Below are 24,223 nucleotides of genomic sequence, written 5' to 3'. Positions count from 1 at the left end.
CAACTAATTTGTTTACAACTGCTTTTTGTGTTTAGTTTGTTGTCCTTCCCCCGCACCTCAAAATTAGCACGGTTGACTGCGTAGTGGGATATAAATTCAACATACATAGATCATTTTCTTTACCTCTGTTTTGATCACTTTTTGTTGTTGTTTGTGCCTTTTGTTTGCATACCATTTCTTGATTTGTTTATTCATGTTTTATTTTCTGGAGGGTTACATTCACTTAATATTGGCTATGGATAGGATTTATCCCTTAATGTGATTATGCATATGTACGTTGAACTTTTTAATTATTGCAACAGCGTTGCGAGATGCAATTAGCACGAATGACGCTACAGTATATACAACTGAAATCATTATGAATTTATTATCATGATGTATGCCCCTCGCTGTGGCTGTAGAGCTACTCGTAACGTGTCGCCAACTTTGGTAGACCAGCGAGCTGGAGAATATTCAGTGAGAAACGGAGCCGTGTGTAGAAGGGTTCCTGGCATGCGTCACTCCGTGTCGAGCATTGAGTGACGGGCGTCCTCAAATTTTATCCAAATGAAGCGCACGGAGGAGCTCACGGGGGAGTTCACTGAGCTCACGGACGAGCTCACTGAGGAGCTCACGGGGGAGCTCACTGAGCTCACGGGGGAGCTCACTGAGGAGCTCACGGGGGAGCTCACTGAGGAGCTCACGGGGGAGCTCACTGAGGAGCTCACGGAGGAGGTCACTGAGGTCACTGAGGTCACTGAGGAGCTCACTGAGGAGCTCACGGGGGAGGTCACTGGAGAAGTCACTGAGGTGCTCACCGAGGAGCTCACGGGGGAGGTCACTGAGGTCACTGAGGAGCTCACGGGGGAGGTCACTGAAGAGGTCACTGAGGAAGTCACTGAGGAGCTCACGGGGGAGGTCACTGAAAAGGTCACCGAGGTCACTGAGGAGCTCACTGAGGTCACTGAGGAGCTCACGGGGGAGGTCACTGAGGTCACTGAGGAGCTCACGGGGGAGGTCACTGAGGAGCTCACTGAGGTCACTGAGGAGCTCACGGGGGAGCTCACGGTGGGGAGAAGGCGCCGAACGTGCGACGCCTTGTTGGACGGAACAGGCGCCAACGACGGTAAAATATCACCACACTTCTTTATTTTATATACAAAACATGAAAAATAGAACATTTCATGTGATTTTACACCAAACCAACAACGGTAAACATCCAATAACTGTACTGTTATTATTTTGTTATTGTTAAACAGCGTGTTTCAAGATTATTTTTTTAAATTAAATTCAATCACAATGGAAACCCACCACGACGAAGCAACTTTTAATGACGAACACGTTTTGTTTTGATGTTACGCATCATCAGACATTGCATACCCACTGATGGATGAAGGCTTCCCCATAACCTATGCCATCCCTCAGTCCTGTGACACCACAATCCGTCTAGCTCCCGCACAAGAGCTCACCTACTCACTCCCATCTCCCCAGTGAGCAACCTGTTCAGTGTTCTTTCTCTCTCTCTCTCTCTCCCTTGGCTGCCATTCCATCACTGGTCTCGTCGGGCCATCATCCATTCTCGTGGCGTATTTCCCGAGCCCACTGTATTTTCGCTTAAGTTAAAATTACATCTCCCAATTTGCTCTTGTTATCTGATCTATCTGCTTTTCTGTCTCTTGGTGCAATGCCCAACATCTCTTAATGAGTTTCAGTCCGTATTATTTTATTAGTTCTGATGCCTGCTATAGCAGGTCGTATGAACCGATTGGCATGCAGCAGCCTTCATCCAGCAGGAGATTGACAAATGGCTGATGTTACTATTATTGTGTAAAATACGATTGAACATTTGCTTGAAAATCAGCAAAAATACAAACAGAATCAAATGAACGTTGACACAAAGATAAAACTGTTTTCAACATTGCGGGCCCATCATTAAAGTCTAAAATTAAATTAATGTTTTATACGTCGTAATTATTGTAATTCACCTGGGATTTTGCTGGCCATCGATTCACGCTTATATAACACGGACAAATAAAATTACAGCAAAATGAAGCTTACCTGAATTGTAGAAAATATCAGATCTTTTGACATCAAAATAACTCTCATTTTTTAAAGACATTTTTTTAAAATTTAACTTTGTATATGGGCCAACAAAAATCGGTGGCAGTTAGCGACCACCGGATTTCAGCCACTCTTCTGCGTTGACGAGGCATAGGGTCGATCAAACGCCAGGAATTGTGCACCGGCACAGCGAGATTGGGCTGTGCGCCGGTCTCTGCTCGTGTTTGCGTGGCATGGCAAATGTACTTGCCAAATCGACCGCGTAAAGTTTAACAGTCCAGTTCTAGACCATGATGTTACTCCAGCGGCATCTGCAGGCAAGGACACCGTTAAGATGTGTAAACTATTGGTAGCATCCATGAACCAGCAATGCAAGACAAAAAAGATCCCCCGTATAGCCTTAACAGACTGTAGGGGCAAGTGCTGTTAGCGAGCACCTATGAAGGCCGGATCGGTACACGAGGGGGTGGGTGGCCAGCACCACGCCCGACCGCCTTTGTCTCCCTAGTGGCGATGTTTACACACCGCACCAGGTACTCATTTGAGGCTGAGTCGACCTAGGGGAGGCCCGGGACCGGTTCAGATAATCGTCACTGGTGTTGGCCGTGAGCGGGAATCGAACCCGAGTCGCCAAGTTCATAGCGCAGCGCGCTAACCGCTACACTATCGCTCCCCACTATGCAAGACACACACACATAGACACACTGTACCTCGGGAACCTAACTTAAAAACACGCAACACTTAAAAGCATATATCACACGGAGCAGAAACTATTTGACAATAACAACTAGGGTACATTACAGCAAAATAAGAAACCAGTGTCGCCCCATTTAGGCGTTGAAACCAATTTGAATGAAAACAAAATTCAAACGCGCCCCCGTCGGCTTCTGGGACAAAAAGCAGGAACACAAAACAAAAGTCACTTTTTTTTATCTCACAAATAGTAAAACAAAACAAAAAAAGGCTCACCCAATAGTTTTGCAACAGCTACGTTTTATATAGATACTCCTCGTTTTGTTGACATTTAATAAAAAATTACGATGGGGTTTTTTGTTGTTGTTATAAATTCACGAATGTTTCAAAAAGGCAATTATTCTTATGCTCAAATCTGCAGACAGTGCAGTGCTACGTTAATGACTTTGGATGAAAAATGACGATCGCTAAATTCCGTTTTTATTCTCTACGACCTTCACACATTTCTTCACCCACAACAAAGCTGACCCGGAGAGAATGTTTGTGGGGTCAGGTGTTTTGCGTACAAAAACACACACAAAAAAAACCCTTTGTTACTCTATGTCAGACCGTGAGATTCATAGATACAAAACATACACCACACCATTTAAAACACCCTCATTTTCAAAACAGTGTTTTATCCAGTGAATTAATATTAATGGTATGATTTATATGCTCTTTTCATAAGAGTATTACCATACTCGCTAGATTTTTCATTAAGGAAATGTACACCACACCAGCTGAGAATATATTTTGCGTGTGTGTGTGAGCGTCTCCCTGATAAAAAAAAAAAACATTAAATTATCACAGCACACACACGCACATAAACATAATTCAAACTGTCGTCATGTATCCAACGTTGAGACATTTATTTCCAAAACAATAATAATGCGTCGTCTAAGAGTTATTATGCACGAGTGGTCCCGGACAGAAAACAAAACACAATACAACCTTTTGCTGCTGTTGCTGCGTGCGTCCATTATTCAAAGAACAGTTTTTTTCTTCCCTCCACCGTTCAGCCGTCTGTTGCGTGCGGAGCAGAGCGCAGGCCCCCGACTGCCCCCAATGCTCTCTTTACCATTTGATCTTGACATTTGCACGCACGTCCCCGGGAAACTTCACAATCCTTGAGAGTGGATTTTCCTCACAAGGGCGATAAAATGTCGCCCTTTAGGAGCCTTCGATTGTAGTGGTTGGTAAGCGGGCAGCCGAGTTGGCTACTCTTAGAGACAACAAAAGAAATAACCCCCACGCAACTCAAAAGCAGGTGGCCAAAAAAAAATGAAAGAAACCAATGCTCTCACATTTTAAAACAATTATCCAGAAACGATGCTGTGACCAAGTCTTCCATCTTCCAGTCGATCGCCAAAATCACCCCCTCCTCTTCCTCCTCCCCCCCTTCCTGTGCGGGACGCTTTGACCAGAGAGAACAGGGCTCCCCCGTTGCGTCTTCTCTCGGAGACGCACAGTGCCGAGCCGAACATTTCTCCCGTCGCGGCCACGCACGGGGGACGGCACGGGGATGGGCCCTCCGCGACACTCGCGGGCGCGGCTAGCTCTGCTTGGGGTAAATCTTCTCGTAAAAGTAGTTCTGGGCGAGGGGATAGAGCTCCCCGTCCTTCTCCCGCACAGTGTGCGCGCGGATGAAGCTGAACTGCTCCAGCGCAAACTCGTAAAACTCGTGCTCCAGCTTCCACACCTCCGACTGCTGCAGCGTGTGCACCGTGTCTGCCGAAGGCGCCTTCTTTTCCGCCGTCTTGCGCAGATGCGACTTTGTTCCTGGTGCAGCGCAGTGGGGGTTTGGGGGGGGGGGGCGGGATATCAGTTGGGCTATCGTCTGTCAGTGAGAAACTAAAAACCATAACGCTATGGCAAACTAAAAACTAAACGATCTTTTTATTTGAACACGTAAGAGCCACCGAGCTGTATGGAGCTCTTCATAAATGATAGTGCAAAGAAGTGGCTTATCACGTGGAAATTGATAGCAGCCAAATACTCTAAAACGCATGTTTGTAAATGTGGAGGGAAAAAACGGAGGACCTGGAGAAAAACCCACGCGACCACGGGGAGAGAGACACGCAAACTCCAAATATACAGGCGTCAGGGTTGGGATCGAACCCACGACCTCCTGCATACCCGGCGAGGTAGTCAAACATCTCGCCACCGTGGCGACATCTTAACTGCCCTCCGGTTGCGCCGTTTATGCGCGCGTCAATAAATAGTTTAGGAAAAAAAAATCGATTCACGGGAAATAAAAGAGCAGGGGGCGGGGGGGCGGGGCGCACTACCTTTCTTAAAAAGCTCCGTGGCTCCCTTGAAGAAGCGCGGCAGTACGGCCTCCAGGATGAGGATGAAGTCCTCCAGCTCCTCGGTGACCCCCACCAGGAGGTACTCGTTCACCAGGTTCAGCTTCGCCTGCTCCAGAGCCCAGCGGCTGCCCACCGTCCTGCGCACGGGTGCGTGTTTGTGAGCTTGTTGAACTTCTTTAGCGCCGTACGTAGCGAACCGCGCTGACTGGAGGGGTGCGGTTGGTCGGCGAGGACGCGTCAGTGGCTGGGGCGATCGCATAACATTTTTTTCTCATCCATCGTGTAGAATTTTTTATTTCTATTTTTACGAGTACGGTATTAATGCAATGGCGCTGTGAGTGACAGATTTGCGTAAGAAAGGCGCCACGCTTTTAAGCGAAAATAAAATTTACTTGACGCGCGAGGGCACGCGTTGCTACCGTTGATGCGCACTCGTTCGCATGATAACAGGTAGGCGGGCATAAAAGGTTGAGTCCACTTGAGGGGTCATTTTTATTTATAACTGATGGTGTGAAAGGCCAGACATTTGTATTTGCAAGGTGTATTAATTATTTGTATTTGTACGTGTTATTTAATATTTTATTTGTATTTTAGTTTATGTAAAAAATATATTTGGAAATTGATATTTAACATGTAATTCGAATTTTTGTCCCTTGGTTCGTTTCTCAATCCGCTTGTCCTGGTGAGGGTCGCGGCCGCAGCATGTCGAGTAGTTTTCCAGTGGATGGTGTGAAATGCCAGAAATTTTTATCAGTGCCCTGCAAATGCACCCACAAACTGTGGACGAAGACTCTCATCCATTGTTCGAAAAGTCCAACTGAAGCTTGTCAGCGAACACCCAGCGTAAGGTATGCCCATAACTCAGCATTCCAAGAGGATGTATAATTGATGTGCATGCTGAATCATTGATAGAGGGAGACGTGCAGACTGTATAAGGTTTTATGGGGGCATCTGAAGAATCCAGTGGTCACTTCCTCGGCTCAGTGTCCACTGCTCTCCGGTAGCAAGATGGGATTTTTAATTGACTGGAATTTCGGCGGCCTACGGCCACCTTAGTCTAGCTCCTGCGGAGGGCTTCTTGGCACTTTGTGCCTCGCACATCGCCCTCACTCATGTCCTCTTCTTCCCCCCCCCCCCCCAATGTGTGCAGATAATACTGGCTCTATTGCATATAGGGTATGTAGGCATATGCCTACAAAATACATTAAAAACATTAGTGGGGGATGGGGGAGGTGTGGCGGTCGACAATTGTTGTAAACCTGTTGGGTCAACTTTTTACCCCCACATCTGGGGGGGGGGAAGATCCACTCTCTATAACTTTTAGATTTAGGCCTTCTGAAAGGCTCTTATAATTTAGTTGACGGACAAATGGACAAACCGGAACACCGGACTTTTAAAATAAACATAATTCCTAGACAACAGACGGGAGACTGGATTCAGCTCAGGAAAGCACAATGAGGGGGAAGGGGTTCTGCACTATGTACTTTGGCAACGACCCCAATTGCCTATTTGGGTGACTCGTATTAATTGCACAAGGCGACATGGGTGGCTCAGAGTGGCTTAGTGCACGGGGACCGATGAAACTATGAGTTTGAATTCCCGACACTGAAATTTAAGCGAGTTGGATAGCTTCAGCCAAGGTACAAATAAATGGCCAAATATGTGTTGCACAATCGGCTTTTTAATACAATTTGGATGACCAAACTCTTATGGCTAGAATGTATCAATACACCAGATAACGGACAAGTGAAGAAGCACTGTTCACGGATCACCAAGGAGTGCCATCTCGTGTTGGGTTGAGAAAGACCTATTGACATGACCTCAAAAGTAGTTTTACAACTTCATCTTCCAGCGCCATTCCCGATAATGAGATGTTGCTGCTGCATTGACTTTAAGAGGGTAACATTTTTCCATCGCAACAGTGCACGCCTGCGTCATACGCACAACCGAGATTAAATTCGTGACAGTTGAGGTACCAGTGAGCGTGCAAGTGTGCGGGTGCGAATACATTTTTATATTCTTAAACACGTGGGGACGCACCAGCACTCGGCACTGTGGCCACAGAAGAATGGGATCTGCAGCCAGAGCTTCTCGGGGGCACAGTCGACGCCTTTCTCTTGCACGCACTCGTCAAACGTCTGTGGGGGCGGGCATGAAACACCGACCGCGAGATATTGTTTGTTGTTGTAACTTTCTGTATGTCGGCTGAACTTATTTTTGCAGCGCACGTAGCGAACCGTGTTAGTCGGAGGTGCGGGGGAAGGACAACAAACTAAACACAAAAAGCATTTCTGAAGAAAATTTGTTTTCAATTTAGAGTTGAAAGTTCATAGGTCCAGTGGTTTCCTAAGATCGGAAGGAAGAGCGTTCCAGACGGCCGCAGAAGTGCATCTGAAAGTGGGCGATGCAGTGGCCGTCTTTGTTCAATGGCTAGCCAAAAGCCGCTTTGAGGACGACTGGACTTTGCGTGATGATTTATGCTCCTTGACGAGATGAGCGAGGCATTGTGGTTCATTTGTGGCAAGAACTTTGTGTGTAATGACAGTGAACTTATGACCCGCCCCTACTGGACATCTGTGAAAAAAAGAGCTTCGTAACTCATCGGATTTCTACAGGATAAATAAAAATTCTGATATCTCGAGCCAGGATCAAGCGCCGCGAGAGACGCTTCGTGTCCCGTGGGACAACAGATGTGACGCTCCCACACCCGCACCTCTCCCATCTCCTGCCTACACCACTGCCGCTACCCTCCAAGCGAAGCACAGTGGGCCACTGTGTCACCTGGGGCTGGATGTCCGCAGCGTGCTGCCAAGCGGGAGAAATGTAAAGTCAACTAAGAAAAATCTGGCACTGCTTCCAATTCGGTCTGAAAAAGAGGGCACGTTTTACGCAAGTCTCGTTAAGGCACCGCTGCCCTTAAAATAACATCGGGGTGTTTTTTTACCCCCTCCCTTTCTCAAGAGTATTGCTTTCGAGGGAAGCTTATACACGGGAACGTGTTATTGTATGCATTTTAAATCGACGAATCGTGGATGTGTGGACGCACGTGCCAGGACTGGGGGTCCACTGGGACAAAGCGGTGTAAGTGCCCCAAAGGGCTATTACATTTTCACCCATTATGTTAATCCAGCTAATAATGGGACACATGTTGACCAAACACGTAAACACATCATTACGTGTGCACAGGCAGCCAGCCACCCTTGGGCACCGGGCCCCAGGAGCACAATAGGAGAGGCAGAGCTTAGCAACATTATTTAAATGAGAGGACCAACAGGACAAAAGCACCACGCAATTTAGTTTTCCGTTCGTAGGGTTTTAGCCATTGATTTTTTGTTGTTGATGAGATCCAACCAAACACTGCACGCTGGGGGCCCTTTAAGAAGAGTCATGTTGCAGTCATTTGCATATTCCACACAGGGAGGGGGGGGGGGAAGCATGGAAAAATCCTGGTTCATAAATAGTACCAAAATGATGGCATGAGCTAAAACATTTTTTAAATTTTATTTCTATTACATCGCTTTTTCTTGAATAATTTTGGCAATAAATCTGAAAGTGTTTTTTTTTCTTCCCCCGAACGACAGAAATTACGAAAACGAATAAAAAAAAACTTTCCAACTTTTTTTTTTTTTAACACAACAACGTTCGTTAAAGTTCTTAATGAACTCCACTAGATGGGACACGAGGTTTAAAACATCAGCACGGGAAAACGTCACGTTAGCAAAGGCGACGACGACGACCCGCGTACACAGAGATCACGCGCGGCTTGGCCCCCCCCCTCATGCAAACAACCACGGTCGCACACCTCCCCATGCGTTCCCCAATCTTCATTAAGCGGCTTCCACGAGGTCTCATTACCCACGTGGGTTAAATTTTGACCCGCGGATCAACCGTTTTTAGACAGCAGCTGTCAAATAAAGCTTCCCAACGACCAATCGGAAGCGGGCTGCACTCCTCAGAAAGTATAACGTCATCCTTTGCAATTCTCCCCCGATTGGTAATGCAGCCCAGTTACAGTCTCATCCTTACGTCACCAAGTTGAGCCTATTGACAGCCGACATCGGTGTTTAATCTGCTTAATGCCAGTATCCACACTCACTTTAGTTTCTATAAGTCTCAGAATATCACTTGCAACATGTATTGGACAGTGTGTGTGTGTGATAAGCATTGAGGCTGTCATGGAAAGTCTGAACTGTCCCATCAATGCGTCAGGGCCTGGAGATAATACGAAACATTGTAGACACTTTATGAACACTGCCAATGCATTGAGAAATCTGACAAGACTGCAAGGTGCCACTTAATTTTGGAGGGGACCTTTTTTTTTTAAACTGTGGAAAACTTCATCAATAAAAATAGAACCCCATTTGTGTAAATCTTCATACAGGATAATTTGGCAAAGACAATCTGGAAAGAGCCTTGACAAGGCAGGAGAGATGACAACACTATGCCTGAGCACTGCTCCAGACTAGCTGGACAGCTTGGACCTCTTGTGTATGGCAATGAATCGATATAGTAATTTTACATTTAGTTCGACAACCGATGACAATAGCACTACGTTAAGTATCATATTGTGTCCTCCTATGGGACCGTCTTCCAGAACTATATCTCTTAACAGCAAGATTTTTGTAAGTAGCTGGGTAAAGATTCTGTAAACCACATTGTCTTGAAAACCGTTGAAGATAAAGAGGCTATAAAACATGAAATTAAACCATTTTCTCAGACCTACAAATAAGCTAGAAACCACGATAGAGCTGGCTCCATAGGCCTTGGCCTTGATGGGCCCTGGCAAGATGCAAAATATTAAAACTGCAGAAGAAGTAACAAACACATTGTGTGCTTTAATCCGGAATGTCCCCATATCATTTTGTTAAAGCCGCATGACTACAAATTGGACAAAGACGGGAATTGACCCGGAATGCAGCTCTGAGCTGATACCAGACAAATTGTGTGAAATCTATTTTATTGTATTCTTTATGAATGCCCACTTGGGTGTTTTATTGCATTCACATTTCTATTAATTCAGAAGTGAAATACACCTTTACATTCTCGTCTTTTGTGTTTGACACACGAGACCTCCATCGAAAGATGGATTATTTGCATCAATGGGCTCTCGGTTGCTTATGAATGAAAGTAATTGGTGGATCGATTATCAGATGACCCACTCGATGCCAATCAATGACCTTGTTTTAGAAATGGTATGAGAGCCCAATTTAAACAAGCCCCCCCCCCCTCCTGGTTTAAAATACAAGAGGCACGATTCACATTTGGAAAATTCATTGCAGATACCAGGCAAAATAAATCTAATATAAAAATAACAATGCAAATTCAATAATCACACGAGACAATAACAAAGTGCTTTGTGCGTTTAGTTTGTTGTCCTTGCCCCGCACCTCCGATCAGCACGGTTGGCTACGTACGGTGCGAAAGTAGTTCAACATTTATTCATACATAAAATAAACATATAAATGCACAGGTAACAAGCACAACCTAAAATTACATTATAAAGAATCGTCCAACACATTTAAGCAGCCAATTAGAAAATAAATAGCAATTTGCAATCCTCCGCTAATCCACTGCTGGAATAAGATCTCTCCATTACGTCCCAGCAAAGAGGGTTTGTTTGGCCAAATCATTTGCCAGTGACGTTAGCCATGGTGAGGAATTGAACTCGGGTGACCAGGTTCACGGGAAAGTGCACGAAACACTGCACCACCACTCCGCCGGCCCCTTAATCGCCATCTCAACGAAACGACGTTACCTTGTGCGAATGAGTTTGCCAGAGTTGCCCCATTATTAAAGAGTTAAGTTCTCCACAGGAAAGGTTTCACACCTTTGCCTTTTCTGAGCTCCAGGCTTGTAATTAATAACATTAATGCTATAAAAGGGCTTTATACGTGCCAAGAAACCAGAGCGTCTGGAGAAAAGCACATTTACGAGATGATAACGCTCACAGGTCTGCACAGACCTAAACTATATTTTTCATTTTACCAGGTAAGGCCCACTGAACTGTATAGCTCTTTTTCAGAAGCGATTTGGCCACAAGTAATAGCTCAACGAAGTGGCGTATCATGTGGAAATTTACAGCAGCCAAATACTCGAAAAGCATGTTTCTAAATGTGGAGGTAAAAACCAGAGGGCCCGGAGAAAAAAAACATGCAAACTCCAAATATACAGCCGTAAGGGTCGGGATCAAACCCACGACCTCCTGTACAGCTGGCGAGGTAGTTAACATCTCGCCACCGTGGAACGTTCATTAGCCCGCCTTGATGAACCCGCCTCGATGAGCCCACTTTGACGAACCCACTTTGATGAGCCCACTTTGGGTTTATCAAGGCAGGTTGATGAACCAACTTTCCTGTACTTCCACCTCCCGCAATCACCATTTTTTGAGGGGCTCGTCAAATCTACGCGGTCGACCAAACCTTCGCCCTGCAAGGTGCGCGTGGGCCACTCCACTGCCGCGTGAACACAAGCCGGAGTACCTTTTTGTCCCCTTGCTTGCGTCTCCGCAGGCTGGGCCGATAGTTGTCCCCGAAGCGCAGGAAGTAGTAGTAGGACACGAGGCGCTCGATGGGGTCGCGCACCACGTTCACGTAGATGGGCTTTCTGTAGGCGCCGAACCTGGTGGTGTGGGGAACGACACCACTCCGCTGACTCGCGGCCCTCACGATAACACGACGTCTGTCACGTGGGGGGGGGGGGGGGGCAGGCAGCTCCTGTACTGCGGCTCTGCACGGCCGAGTGGGCGGGGGAACTTGCTTCGTGGCCTTTGTCGACTGGAAGAGGTAGGCCTCGTCACATCCAGAAGCCTTTTGCTTTGTTTCTCTGCACCATTCTTGCCCGCGGCGGCAGTCGGTGCCGGGGCGGGACGACGATTAAGTTAATCATGAATATGGATCGATGCTAACACCCATTACGATGTAGAACAATCATCATGATACTCATCAGTCTCTATGTCCAGGCATCGTATGGTTTTGTTGGTAGACTACAAACATTCCTATCTTCCCAACTTCTGTCTTCATAAATCTCGGGTGCAGTCCCTCTCTCTCTCTCTCCCAAGGCGTCCATGGAACCTCAGTTTCACCCCTTCCTTAGTCTGTCTCTTCTTCCCAGCGTTCCGAATTGAGAGGACTACCTGGGTAATCGAGTTTTCATCCATCTGCCACACGTGACCATGCCACTAAAGTGCAACTCTCTTCCATCCTTTTGAGTGTTTACGCTCCGTGATGTTCCAAATATGTTTGTTTCCTAACTAGATTTAATAAAAAAATTCTCACCAGGCTTCATTTTCCTCCTAACCCTCCCATAGTCCCACAAAACTTGCATAAAAATATAGTAAGGTTTGTCACGTAAACAGAACATGCCAATTCGTTACAAGTACAGCACAGCGGCGTGTTGGAGAGTAAATCCACAACATATACAATTTTATTACAACGTTTCGCCAGTAATTACAACTGGGCATCATCAGGCGGCAGCCAGATTTGTAGGAGAAATCCTCCTGTCGTGAAAGCCTGCGTGCTAAACAGTTGTTAAGATTCTAGATTTAAAGCTTTCGTGACTGCTAGGATCCATACTCTTTGGTTCTATTGGGTAAAGTCACGTAGGTGAAAATAAAATAACAAAAAATCACGACGTTTCGGCCACAACACAAGTGGCCTTCATCAGGTGAAGGGACGAGACTGTCTGGAGGACAGCGCTGGAGTGGAAGAAGCCACGCTTAGATCACGACCTTTAAGCTGTGTGAGAAGAAAAAGACCACGCGCCTTGACAAAGGAATTAGCATATAATTTAGCATTGAAATGGCTCATTGAAATAGCTAAGTTAAAGTATACACATCCGCAGAGGTACCCCTTGACAAAGGAATTAGCGCTGGAGTGGAAGAAGCCACGCTTAGATCACGACCTTTAAGCTGTGTGAGAAGATAAAGAAGACCAAGCGCCTTGACAAAGGAATTAGCATATAATTTAGCATTGAAATGGCTCATTGAAATAGCTAAGTTAAAGTATACACATCCGCAGAGGTACCCCTTGACAAAGGAATTAGCATCGAATTTAGCATTGAAATAGCTGAGTGATTAGCTTGTAACTGGTCACAGAAATAGCTATGTTAAAGTTAGAGCATATACATTCACCGAGGCACCTAGTACTCATCAAACAGGAGAATTTAGCGAAACACAACCACGCTCAGACATCGGACCTGTGTGCGAGCAAACAAGGTGTTCTGACAAAGAAATTAGCATATCAAATGCTAATTTTTATGCTATTTTTATGCTAATTTCTGTCAGAACACCTTGTTTGCTCGCACACAGGTCCGATGTCTGAGTACTAGGTGCCTCGGTGTTTTGCTAAATTCTCCTGTTTGATGAGTACTAGGTGCCTCGGTGAATGTATATACTCTAACTTTAACATAGCTATTTCTGTGACCAGTTACAAGCTAATCACTCAGCTATTTCAATGCTAAATTCGATGCTAATTCCTTTGTCAAGGGGTATCTCTGCGGATGTGTATACTTTAACTTAGCTATTTCAATGAGCCATTTCAATGCTAAATTATATGAGAATTCCTTTGTCAAGGCGCTTGGTCTTCTTTATCTTCTCACACAGCTGAAAGGTCGTGATCTAAGCGTGGCTTCTTCCACTCCAGCGCTGTCCTCCAGACAGTCTCGTCCCTTCACCTGATGAAGGCCACTTGTGTTGTGGCCGAAACGTCGTGATTTTTTGTTATTTTATTTTCACCTACGTGACTTTACCCAATAGAACCAAACAGTATAGTTGTTAAGATGTTCAAACACCAGAAAGATACCTTTTGCAAGGCATGAAGTCTGCATTAACTACACGTACTTGTGGCAAAAACATGAAAACACCTGTTTTATTGCCGGATATGGTAAAACCTATTCTTATTTTACCATCATTGTTTATACTAGCAAAAAGATCCCATATATATAACAGCGATATTACACTCAAGAAAAGCGTGAGTAAGCGTATGGAGACACTCCGACTCACTTGCTGAAATCAACGAACGCCAAGTGTCCATGATAAAATCCCGGCTTCATCTCCTTCCACACCGTAACGTTCTTTACAAACCTCGCCTTAAAAGAAAACAATGACAACGAGAAACACAAACAATCAGGGTTAAGAGTACTAAACAAATAAAAAAGGTAGCAGTCACCGGCTATATGAAACAGATTGTGCAAGACTTTTTATTTATGTGTAGCTCCCTAGTTGGCTTGTGCGTGCGTGTTCATGCATGCGTGCAAGTAATATCTTTCAGTGTGGCCATGTGCATCCGTGCGTGCATCTGTGTATATTGTGTGCATACGTGTGTGTGAAGCGCACAGTGTTTAGAGCATTGCCCTACGAACCCGGCGACCCGAGTTTGATTCCTGCTCACGACCAATAATGGTGTCAAGTATCCTAACCGGTTCTGGGCCTCCCCTAGGTCGACTCGGACTCAAATGGTACAGTGTGTAAAACATCAGCACTGAAGAAACAAAAGCGGCCAGGCATGGGGTGGCGACTACACCACCCCCCCCCCCCCCTTTTATGCAGTGCCAGCCTTAACCAGTGATCGCTTATAGCACTTGCTTCAAGAGCTCTGGTAAAGGCTATATGGGGGACATTTGTCTTCATGTGCACGTGTGTATTGTGCATCGGAGCTGTGCTACTTTGGTTTGGCAAGAACACTGTGCTAACGAAACAGGTTCACCTCCTAGCCGTGTCTATCGCCAGCGCCATTTGACATCTGAACACGGGCTGGGCCTCCCCTGGGTACACTGCGGCCTAAAGGTGACGACTTGTTAAGAATGGGTTTACGAACATAAAATTTTAGGATACAAAACGTGGCTGCGCGTGTGTGTGCTGCTGCCGCCCACACCCCTTCCCTGTGCGTGCTACTGCGCTCGCAAAGGACACGCGTTTTTTGACGGTCAAACTAGGCTAAGCGAGGCATCGATGTCTCGTACGTGATTGCATATGCGAAGGAAACGTACGCAGCACAAAGTATCCTGCATTTTTCACAATCCTCCCTGCATCCCTATTTGAAATTACTATGCTGCACACGGCAGCGGAGCGCAGTTAAAGTTTCTGGTTCCGCTAGCGCGCGTCCCTGTGGTCCCGCGCACGAGAGAGGGAGCGCCGGCTCGGCCATTCTCTCTCGCACAACGCGTCCATCACCTCGCTTCTCCTCCTCCGCGCAGAATCTCTTCTCCTGGCGCCAACGGCGAATTAAAACCCGCTCGAGCACGGCGGCGCCAATTTAACGAGCTTATGATCGCGGATGTGGCCATCGGCGTCGTGAGCATGACAGGGGAGGGAGGGGGGGGGGGGTAGGGGCCTCCGGGTACGACAGGCAGCCGGCGCGGCACCACCCGAGAGCAGGGAGCCATGGCAATGCGTGCCGTGTTCCCCCTTTTACCAGGGCGGCAGATCCGCTCAGGCTTATAATAATCCGTTTCGTTGGACGAGGAAGACGGCAAAGGGAAGGTTGGAGTCTTGGGATGACGTTGCTTCGGGTGTGACTATGAACTCCGGACGCTGACAACAGGTGCACTCTGACCGCACGTACGACTGCGATCGACGCTGAAGCGCCTTCGCGAGGTTACGAGGATGCTTCCCGTGTGGTCACATGCCGTTAACTTTGACAAATTACAGCAAATAATTCCTGCGCGTTACGACCAGTGCTACACAGTGGAATTAAACAAATTGGTAAAGAGAGCACGAGATAAAAAAAATAAATAACCCATAATCCTTGTCCATGTTTCTAAAGCTACGGCAGAACATTTGGGTAATGACCATTGACAGTTTCCCATCAAGCTGCCTGCGTCGCTGGGGTTGTGGTCTCCATACACACGGTTAGCCTAAATTACACCGGAGGTGGCCCATTAAGGGCCTCCATGGTCGTTACAAGCAGGTGGCCGCCTTACAACAGCGGTGCTCAATCCTTGTTTTACTGTTTAACGGTATGTTTTTAATTGACTATTTGGCATCAACACTTGCTGAGTTTAAGCTAACAGCGTGATGCATGGCTTAACAAGCCATGCCACGAGCAGGAGCCAGGCACTCATCATTTCTGAACTGAAAAATGTATTTTAGGGATTCCACCCCCCCCACACCGCCAACCTTTGAATTGACAAAGTCCGTGCGAGCACATGCGGCTACCTGCTTTCAGTCGACTCGGGGCTGCGGTAGCAGAAGCCGTAATTCAGCGGGGGGGGAAGGATGGATTTACAGCATTGGCATCGTGCTCATGACACACCATCCCATCCTGACGGGGGACGGCGGTGAGACATCAATTGAAGCGTCGATCGTGTCGCTGGCCTAAATGTGCAGTGCGCGACGGGCCACGAATTTTGCGCACATCAACCCGGAGAGGTGACCTATCGTCAGTAAACAAATTATTTGGAGACACTGCATTGGCAGCGTTGCACACAAGTCACAAATAACAAAACGCACTCAAGGCGTGCGTCGATAACGCCGAGGCCTTGATCGGAAAAATATACCAAAGGCGATGTTTTGGGCGATGGTCCTTATTAACATATTCAGAGCACATGAATAAGGTCTGTTGCCCGAAACGTTACCTATTATATACTTTTACAATTAAGGCAGCGTCGTTGACGAATGACCACTGATGTTTTGAACAGCCTCAATAAAAGTGCAGCAGTCAAAAGCAACGCATTGCGTGGCAAGAAATTAACGGCCACTTTAGCAGCGAGCACGATTATTCTAGATTGTGCTTTTCACGACAGCTGAACTGTTGCTTAGTGTATTCCATGAGAAATGTAATTACATTCTTTTGTTTACCATCTTGATAAGCGACAATTTATTTGAATAGAAATGCAAATACCTACTATGATAACACTCGACACAATACGTGAATTACAAATAAATGAAAGAATTCAATTAACGAGATTATGAAAACTATTTATTTTCGAGCTCACAAAACCCTAGGTTTAACGTATTCCGGCAGGGAAGGAACCATTCACCCATGTCACTAGGGGGTGTGGGACTGTCACTAGGGGTGTAACAATACTCCCCTCTGTCGATTTAATCATCGTGGTTCATGATCACGTTTCAATTCGCGCAATCAATGCTATTTTGCAACACTGCAGCAGACCGTTGTGCCTCTATCTAGTGGCTGCGGCGGGGGACGGGCGACGTTGAACGACATTAACATGCGACACACTCGAACAGAAAAACAGATCGCTAATGCCCACAATTCTCCATTCGATGCATCGCCCAAGCTTGAGGGAATCCGACGCGTCGTCACGCGCCTGGCAAGAGTGCTTGTGGAGACGCCCACCTGGTCCTGCAGCGACATGACGGGGTTGTTGCGGCTCGTGTTGATGTGCAGCACGTGGTACTTGTTGCGGGCGCACAAGTCGTACGCGATGTTGGTGAACGAGGTGCTGCCGGTCTTGGGCACGCGGTTGTAGAGCACGATGAGGTCGTCGGGGCCCCCCGTTCCCCAGGGGCCTCCCTCGGCGCGCGTTGCCAGCTCCTGCGTGTGCCTCTGCTCGATGGCTCGCACCTGGTGCAGCGCCACGGCGCGCTCTGCATCAACGGCACAGAAAACACAATTAATTATTCCCCTCCCGCCGCCCGTGTAGAGCCTTTACAGACGGTTGGTAAAAGTCCTGTTAGCGAGCAGCACCTTTGTGAAGGGCCGACAAGGCACGTAACAGGGGTGTGGCCAGCATCATGCTCGGCCGCCTTTGTCTCTCCATTGGCAATGTTTACACATCGCAGCACGTGCTCATTTGAGGCCTAGTCGACCTAGGGGAGGCCCAGGTAATTGTCACGGGCCGTTGACAGCTTCATCTTGGCCATGGTCCCTCTGCTGGCTGCCACTCCGCCGTGGGTCTAGAGCACCTCTAATATTCCCTTCTCCTGACATGCTTTGTCAAAGCCAACTTGCTTTTCCGTGCGGTCAAAATCTTTAACCTGCGTATCTTCTCCAACCATGCGTTCCTGTTCCCATCTCGCAATGTAATTCCAAGCACGTGTATCTCCAAGAGCACACACCCGCCCGGACACACACAAATATCGCCTGCAAAACCATGAAACACGATTGAGGCAAGTGCTCTTAAGCGAGCACCTATCTCATGTCAGATTGGCACGTGGCGGCAGCATCACGCATCCCGCAGCGTTTGTGTCCCCCAGTGCTGATGTTTACACAGCGTTCCAAGTACACATTTAAGGCCGAGTGAACCCATGGGAAGACTCCCTTAACCCATGGCTGACAATCGAACCGAGCGAGATGGGTTCCAAACACTCATGTATAACCGAGCGATTTAAGGAGGTTACGTGACAGCAACCCGCATCTGTGAGATGCATTAACAAGGTCAACTACATTTCTTTTTTATTTCACCAGGTAAGGCCCACGGAGCTATAGAGCTCTTTTTCAGAAGCGACTTTGCCACAAATGATAGCCAGCAAAGTGGCTTATCACGTGGAAATTTACAGCAGCCAAATACATTAAACGCATGTTTCTAAATGTGGAAGGAAAAACCGGAGGATCAATATCCACGCGACCACGGGGAGAACATGTAAACTCCACATATACAAGCGTCAGGGTCGGGATTGAACTCACGCCCTCCTGTATACCAGGTGAGGTAGTTAACATCTAGTGACCATGAGATACAGACCAATCAGACAATAACAACGGCAACTCAACAAAACGATCCAGCTAAGCACAACTGTGCACTTTACCTTAGCGAGACACAATCCAGATACACCACCCAGGCATTAGAGAAGGTGGGAACCCTTTTTGTGGGGAATGTGGACGAATGTGGAGTGTGCCAGGTGGCCAACTATGAAAACTGGGTTTAACTCAGCTGCTAAAACCCTGTTTATTCATACAATGGCCACTGACACGGTCAGACTGTATACAAATTAATTCAAGACAGAGCTTAGACAGAGGCAAAAAAAAGGATCTTCAACCTGCAGGAAGCTCTTACTGGGTCACCGCGGCAAAGAGCAACGCGTTCCTGAAATCGGCCATTTTGAGCCCCCCCCCCCCCGACAAATTGGGCCTGCAGTGTTTTGGTGAACATGCGAGGTGGAGGGGGGGAGCTCCACACCACGGCCTTGCAGATTCATGCCAGCGGCACGACATCCCCTTTGCTAGCCCAGAACACGTGACGACGTGGCCCTGGTGGAATACGGATTACACCGCTCAACTCTGCCGCGCCTCTTGATCTCGTACACGCCTCTTGGATGCATTGCGGCACGCCAAGTGGCCACCCTCTGTTTGGAAGCCGCCGCCACCTCCCCCCCCCCCCCCCCATTTTATTTCTCTCTACAACACAAACAGCTGCTCTGCCTTCCTTCACGTTGGCAGACAGAGAAGAGACAGAAAATCAACGACCGACAAACCCGGGTCGAGCCAATGAAGCCTTGCTTCTGCCGGGGAGCAGAAAGGTGGTGGGGGCAAAAACTCCTACAACGCTTAATCTCCCAGTTGATGTGGAACTAGGAAAGGACCTTCAAGACAAACAAGGAGGGGGGTGGGGGGCAAGTCCATGACACTGCCCTTCCCATTTATTTAGGACGGTAAATGGAGGATCCACCACAAGGGCTCGTATTTTGCCAAACCCTCCTTCGCAATGAGGTGATCGCCAACCGAGACAGTGTTTTGAGAGTTGACAGCCTCTTGGGAGCACGTCGCACCCAGGGTACAAAAGAGAGAACTAAAATGGAGCGTTCAGCACCAGGCGTAAAAGGGAGCTACCCCCCCCCCCCCCACAAAACCTTATTGGTGGCCTCTCCTGCCTCATGACACTGACAAGTCTTGACAGGGCTCTCGGAGGACCCCACTGCGTGCCACCTCGACTTCCTCGTGGGGAAGGCCGAGATTGTTGCCACTCTGACCCTCAGGGCCGTCAACGAAAGTCTCTCATCGAACGCCTCCACCAAGAATTGCACAATCTGCGCAAACGCCGCAATGCGCCAGGTTCACACCCGTCACGTGGCACCGTCCTCGACGTTTCTTCCAGTGGGAAGCATACGCTTGCCAAGTAGACTGCCTAACTGGACTACAGAACAGACACACACACACACAGGGCGATGATGATGAAGCAGGAAAGGTTGTACGCAGTTTCTTGCATGCCCGACGCTCGAAGTGTGAAAATAGTATTACATTTTAAACTTTTATCTGGATATCTAAAACTAGTTGCAGCTTGCCTCGAGATGCAGGAAAAAGATCGGAGGCTTACAATTGTGGTCTCGGGAAGCGAGGTGGTGGTAGGGGCGGGCACTCAGTGCCCTACCAAAAACTCTGCCTGCACTACATTCCGGGGGCCTAACGGGACTGTGAACTTGTGGAGACTAATTCACCGGTGGACGATGGGCATGGATGTAACAAAAAAATATTCGCCACTTTTTTGGTCGCGAGTGGGAATCGGACGGTTGTTGGGTTCGTGGCGCCGTGCGCTAACCACTGCACTACCGCTCCCCTTTCACACGCACTCGCGTATACACGCGCGCACGCACGCACGCATACATCCACGCATGGATGCAATTAACACGAGGCCAATGTGGGTGTGCAAAACGGCAGGAGATTTTGATTTGATCGATAAAAAATAGATGTTATCGTTTACCACAGCCAGTTTTTTTTTTTTAAACAAAATCAAAACCATCGAGGGTTCTTTCCTGGCCTGCCTAAACACTCCGATTCAGGACAATGTATGTAATATATCAAATAATCTTTTGCGTGTGTATTACATTTGCATAAGTGTGATAAGACGGCATTCATGACACGGGTACGCATTCACCGGATGGAGAAATTGCCATACATATGTTGATATGCATGCATGCACGTATGCATGTATACAGCACATGCATATTTTTATGCGCACCTGTGTGTATATATATTGAGCATTGATATGCAGACAGGAACACATTTGGAGATTATAGAATTTTAAATTGTATTGCTCATTTGACCTTATCACCCAGAAAGCACCAGATCTAATTGGACCTCTGAAACTAAGCAATGGATTGACCAAGGGTTTGTTTGTACATGTAAATGCAAAATATGTAAGTGTGTAATCACGTGCATATCATTCCCATGCTATGTGTGTGTATAAATGAGCATTAATGTAGTGGTTAGTGCACTGAGCATCAGAACCCAGTGACCCAGTTCAATGTCAGCTCACAGCCAACACCAATGACACAAAAGTCTGAAACGATCCTGGGCCCCCCCCCCAGGTCAACTCAGCCTTAAACGAGTACCTGGTGCGGTAAGCATCAGCACTCGGGAGACAAAGACGGCGGGGCGTTGTGTTGACCACACCCACCCCCCCTCCTCATGTGCTGTACTGGCTTTCATTAGGCGCTTGATAAGAGCACTTGCCTCAACAGCCTGTTAGAAGCTGTACGAGGTGCCGGTGTCACGGCCGTTGATTGACACGGCACCTCGCTCCGCTTGCAGCTAAAACCCCTTCCACTGTGGAGACACCGGAGCACCGTCGTGTCGCACAGTCGATTTCCCTGACGCCGTTTCGTAAAAAAATGCCGATCTCTGCTCTGCCGCCGCGCCGAGGGCGTCGCTGCTACCACTCACAAAAGACCCGAATCAGAATCTTTATTCAGATTGGAGGAGGAATCCTATGTGCTATAATGCTCGTTTTCACAGATGTAGGGGGGGGGGGGGGGGGGCAGGTCAGAAGGTTACAACAGCAAACAATACAAAATCACGAAAGGAGTGCAAAGTATAGGAAAGGTAAGACAATTACAAAAATAATGAAACTACTGAACAATTTTTATTTCACAAGTTAAAGCCCATGGAGCTATCAGCTTCTTTTTCAGAAGCGACCTGGCCACAAATGATAGCTCAACCAAGTGGCTTACCGTGTGGACATTTACAGCAGCCAAATAGTTAAAAACGCTCCGAACGGAGGAGCTATTTCCACGACGTGTGAACAACTACCCGCAGCGCAGAACACTCCTCAGTCGACAACGCATTTGACGAGAGCCTCCCCTCTCCACGTGCTTCCGGGTTCGATTCCTGGCACATGGGAGGCAGCGGTGGGGGCGGCAAGTCCCGCGCCGGGAGGGTTAAATCGACCGAGGCGAAGAGAAAGTTGGCAACAGCATGTGGACGGGGGAGCAGAGCCGTCAGATGTGAAAGCTTCAGCGGTCCAAGGAAAGAGAGAGCGCATGCGCTCCATGTACGTAGACGCCAGACGATCACATATGTGGCAATCACACACTTAGATTTTGCATATTATATACAAACACACACACACACTCGCGTATGCAAGGTAATTGATATATGCATGTTTTATGGGTTCTCCTTGCTCGTTTTAGCGATGCGTATTATTTTCAAATGACCCAACCTCTGTAATTTGTTTCGCAGCAATTATAGTTAGTTTCTTTATGCTCGATGCATTTCTTGCTTGTAAACGGCACCACAGATTCATAATGTGACGAGTTCATTTATGCACGCAAAACATTTTTGAGAGGCAGCGCTGTTGCGAACCGCTAATCGCAACTGAAGACGGCGAGGCAATGACGGCAGCAGCATTACCGCATACTCACACTCGCGTAAATACACGCACGCGCAGCATAAACAGCACGCCATTAACATGCGAATCTCTCCGCTTTAAACGTGCACGTCGCCAAAGAACCGAGCGCAGGAACCAAGCGCAGAGAGCAGAAATAACAAAAATAAAAATCACGCGGATTTCCAGCAGCCGCTCGCTACGCGAGCTGGCGTCGATCGCCACGGGAGGGGGCAGCGCACCGCCGCACGTGGGCCGCACCCACAATGCACTGGCGCAACCGCGTAAATAAGACCAAGTGACCCTGTGGGCCGTTGCTTTTCCTTTTTTTTTTAAATTGCTGCCAAAAGGTACTCGACGGATCCTCCAAACAAAAAAAAAGTGGCACGCAGATTTAGATTTTTTTTTTCTTTTCACGGTGCTTGTTGAGGGCAACCCTGGGCCAGTCAGCTTCGCCCTATTTTGTTGTAGTTGCAGAAAACCGAATTTTGCACATCCTCTGTTGAGTGGGGATCACGTCGTGGTGGGTTTGCACGTCAATGAAAAAACAACACCACTACATACAAATCCCTCGTCCTTTTTGATCCTAATTACCATCCAACCGTGCTTATTATCGGCATCGCTCCACGAGGTGAAAACATTTACATTTGGAACCTTCACGGCTCCTCGAAGGCACCGAATACTCACGGGCACCACCGTGGCGAGAGGTTAACTTCCTCGCCCGGTATGCAGGAGATCGTGGGTTCGATCCTGACCTTGACGCCTGCAAATAAGGGGTTTGCATGTTCTCCCTGTGGTTGCGTGGATTGTTTTTGTCTGGGTCCTCCGGTTTGTGCCTTCACACTTAGCAACACGCGTTCATAGAGCATTTGACTGCTAAAAAAATGTTCACGTGATAGGCCACTTCGTTGAGCTATCATTTGTGGCCAAGTCGCTTCTGAAAAATAGCTGTGATGTACAGTGAGGGAAAAATAGTATTTGATCCCCTGCTGATTTTGTACGTTTGCCCACTGACAAAGAAATGATCAGTCTATCATTTTAATGGTAGGTTTATTTGAACAGTGAGAGACAGAATAACAACAAAAAATATCCAGAAAAACGCATGTCAAAAATGTTATAAGTTGATTTGCATTTTAATGAGGGAAATAAGTATTTGACCCCCTCTCAATCAGAAAGATTTCTGGCTCCCAGGTGTCTTTTATACAGGTAACGAGCTGAGATTAGGAGCACACTCTTAAAGGGAGTGCTCCTAATCTCAGCTTGTTACCTCTATAAAAGACACCTGTCCACAGAAGCAATTAATCAATCAGATTCCAAACTCTCCACCATGGCCAAGACCAAATAGCTCTCCAAGGATGTCAGGGACAAGATTGTAGACCTACACAAGGCTGGAATGGGCTATAAGACCATTGCCAAGCAGCTTGGTGAGAAGGTGACAACAGTTGGTGTGATTATTTGCAAATGGAAGAAACACAAAAGAACTGTCACTCTCCCTCGGCCTGGGGCTCCATGCAAGATCTCACCTCGTGGAGTTGCAATGATCATGAGAACGGTGAGGAATCAGCCCAGAACTACACGGGAGGATCTTGTAAATGATCTCAAGGCAGCTGGGACCATAGTCACCAAGAAAACAATTGGTAACACACTAC

General features: G+C 47.4%; 1 protein-coding gene across 1 annotated transcript in view; it reads right to left on the bottom strand.

The window, feature by feature from the left end:
* Nucleotides 1-1,108: 1,108 nt before the first annotated feature.
* The window catches only part of HS2ST1 (heparan sulfate 2-O-sulfotransferase 1), a 68,220-nt gene continuing 45,105 nt past the window's right edge, over nt 1,109-24,223 (bottom strand). Inside the window, exons 2-7 of the mRNA XM_032958995.2 lie at nt 17,375-17,625; nt 14,080-14,165; nt 11,561-11,699; nt 7,122-7,219; nt 5,061-5,218; nt 1,109-4,551 (exon numbers count right to left, since the gene is read on the bottom strand). Coding sequence (XP_032814886.1) covers nt 4,325-4,551; nt 5,061-5,218; nt 7,122-7,219; nt 11,561-11,699; nt 14,080-14,165; nt 17,375-17,625 — 959 coding nt within the window. The 3' untranslated portion in view covers nt 1,109-4,324. The remainder of the gene's footprint in view (nt 4,552-5,060; nt 5,219-7,121; nt 7,220-11,560; nt 11,700-14,079; nt 14,166-17,374; nt 17,626-24,223) is intronic.

The sequence above is a fragment of the Petromyzon marinus genome, chromosome 22, assembly GCF_048934315.1.
Source record: "Petromyzon marinus isolate PM22_M1 ecotype Great Lakes invasive population chromosome 22, UKy_Petmar_22M1.pri1.0, whole genome shotgun sequence".
In the NCBI taxonomy this organism is placed as follows: Eukaryota; Metazoa; Chordata; class Hyperoartia; order Petromyzontiformes; family Petromyzontidae; genus Petromyzon; species Petromyzon marinus.
Note: the sequence above shows the minus strand (reverse complement) of the source record. Positions and strands in the feature narration are given on the sequence as shown.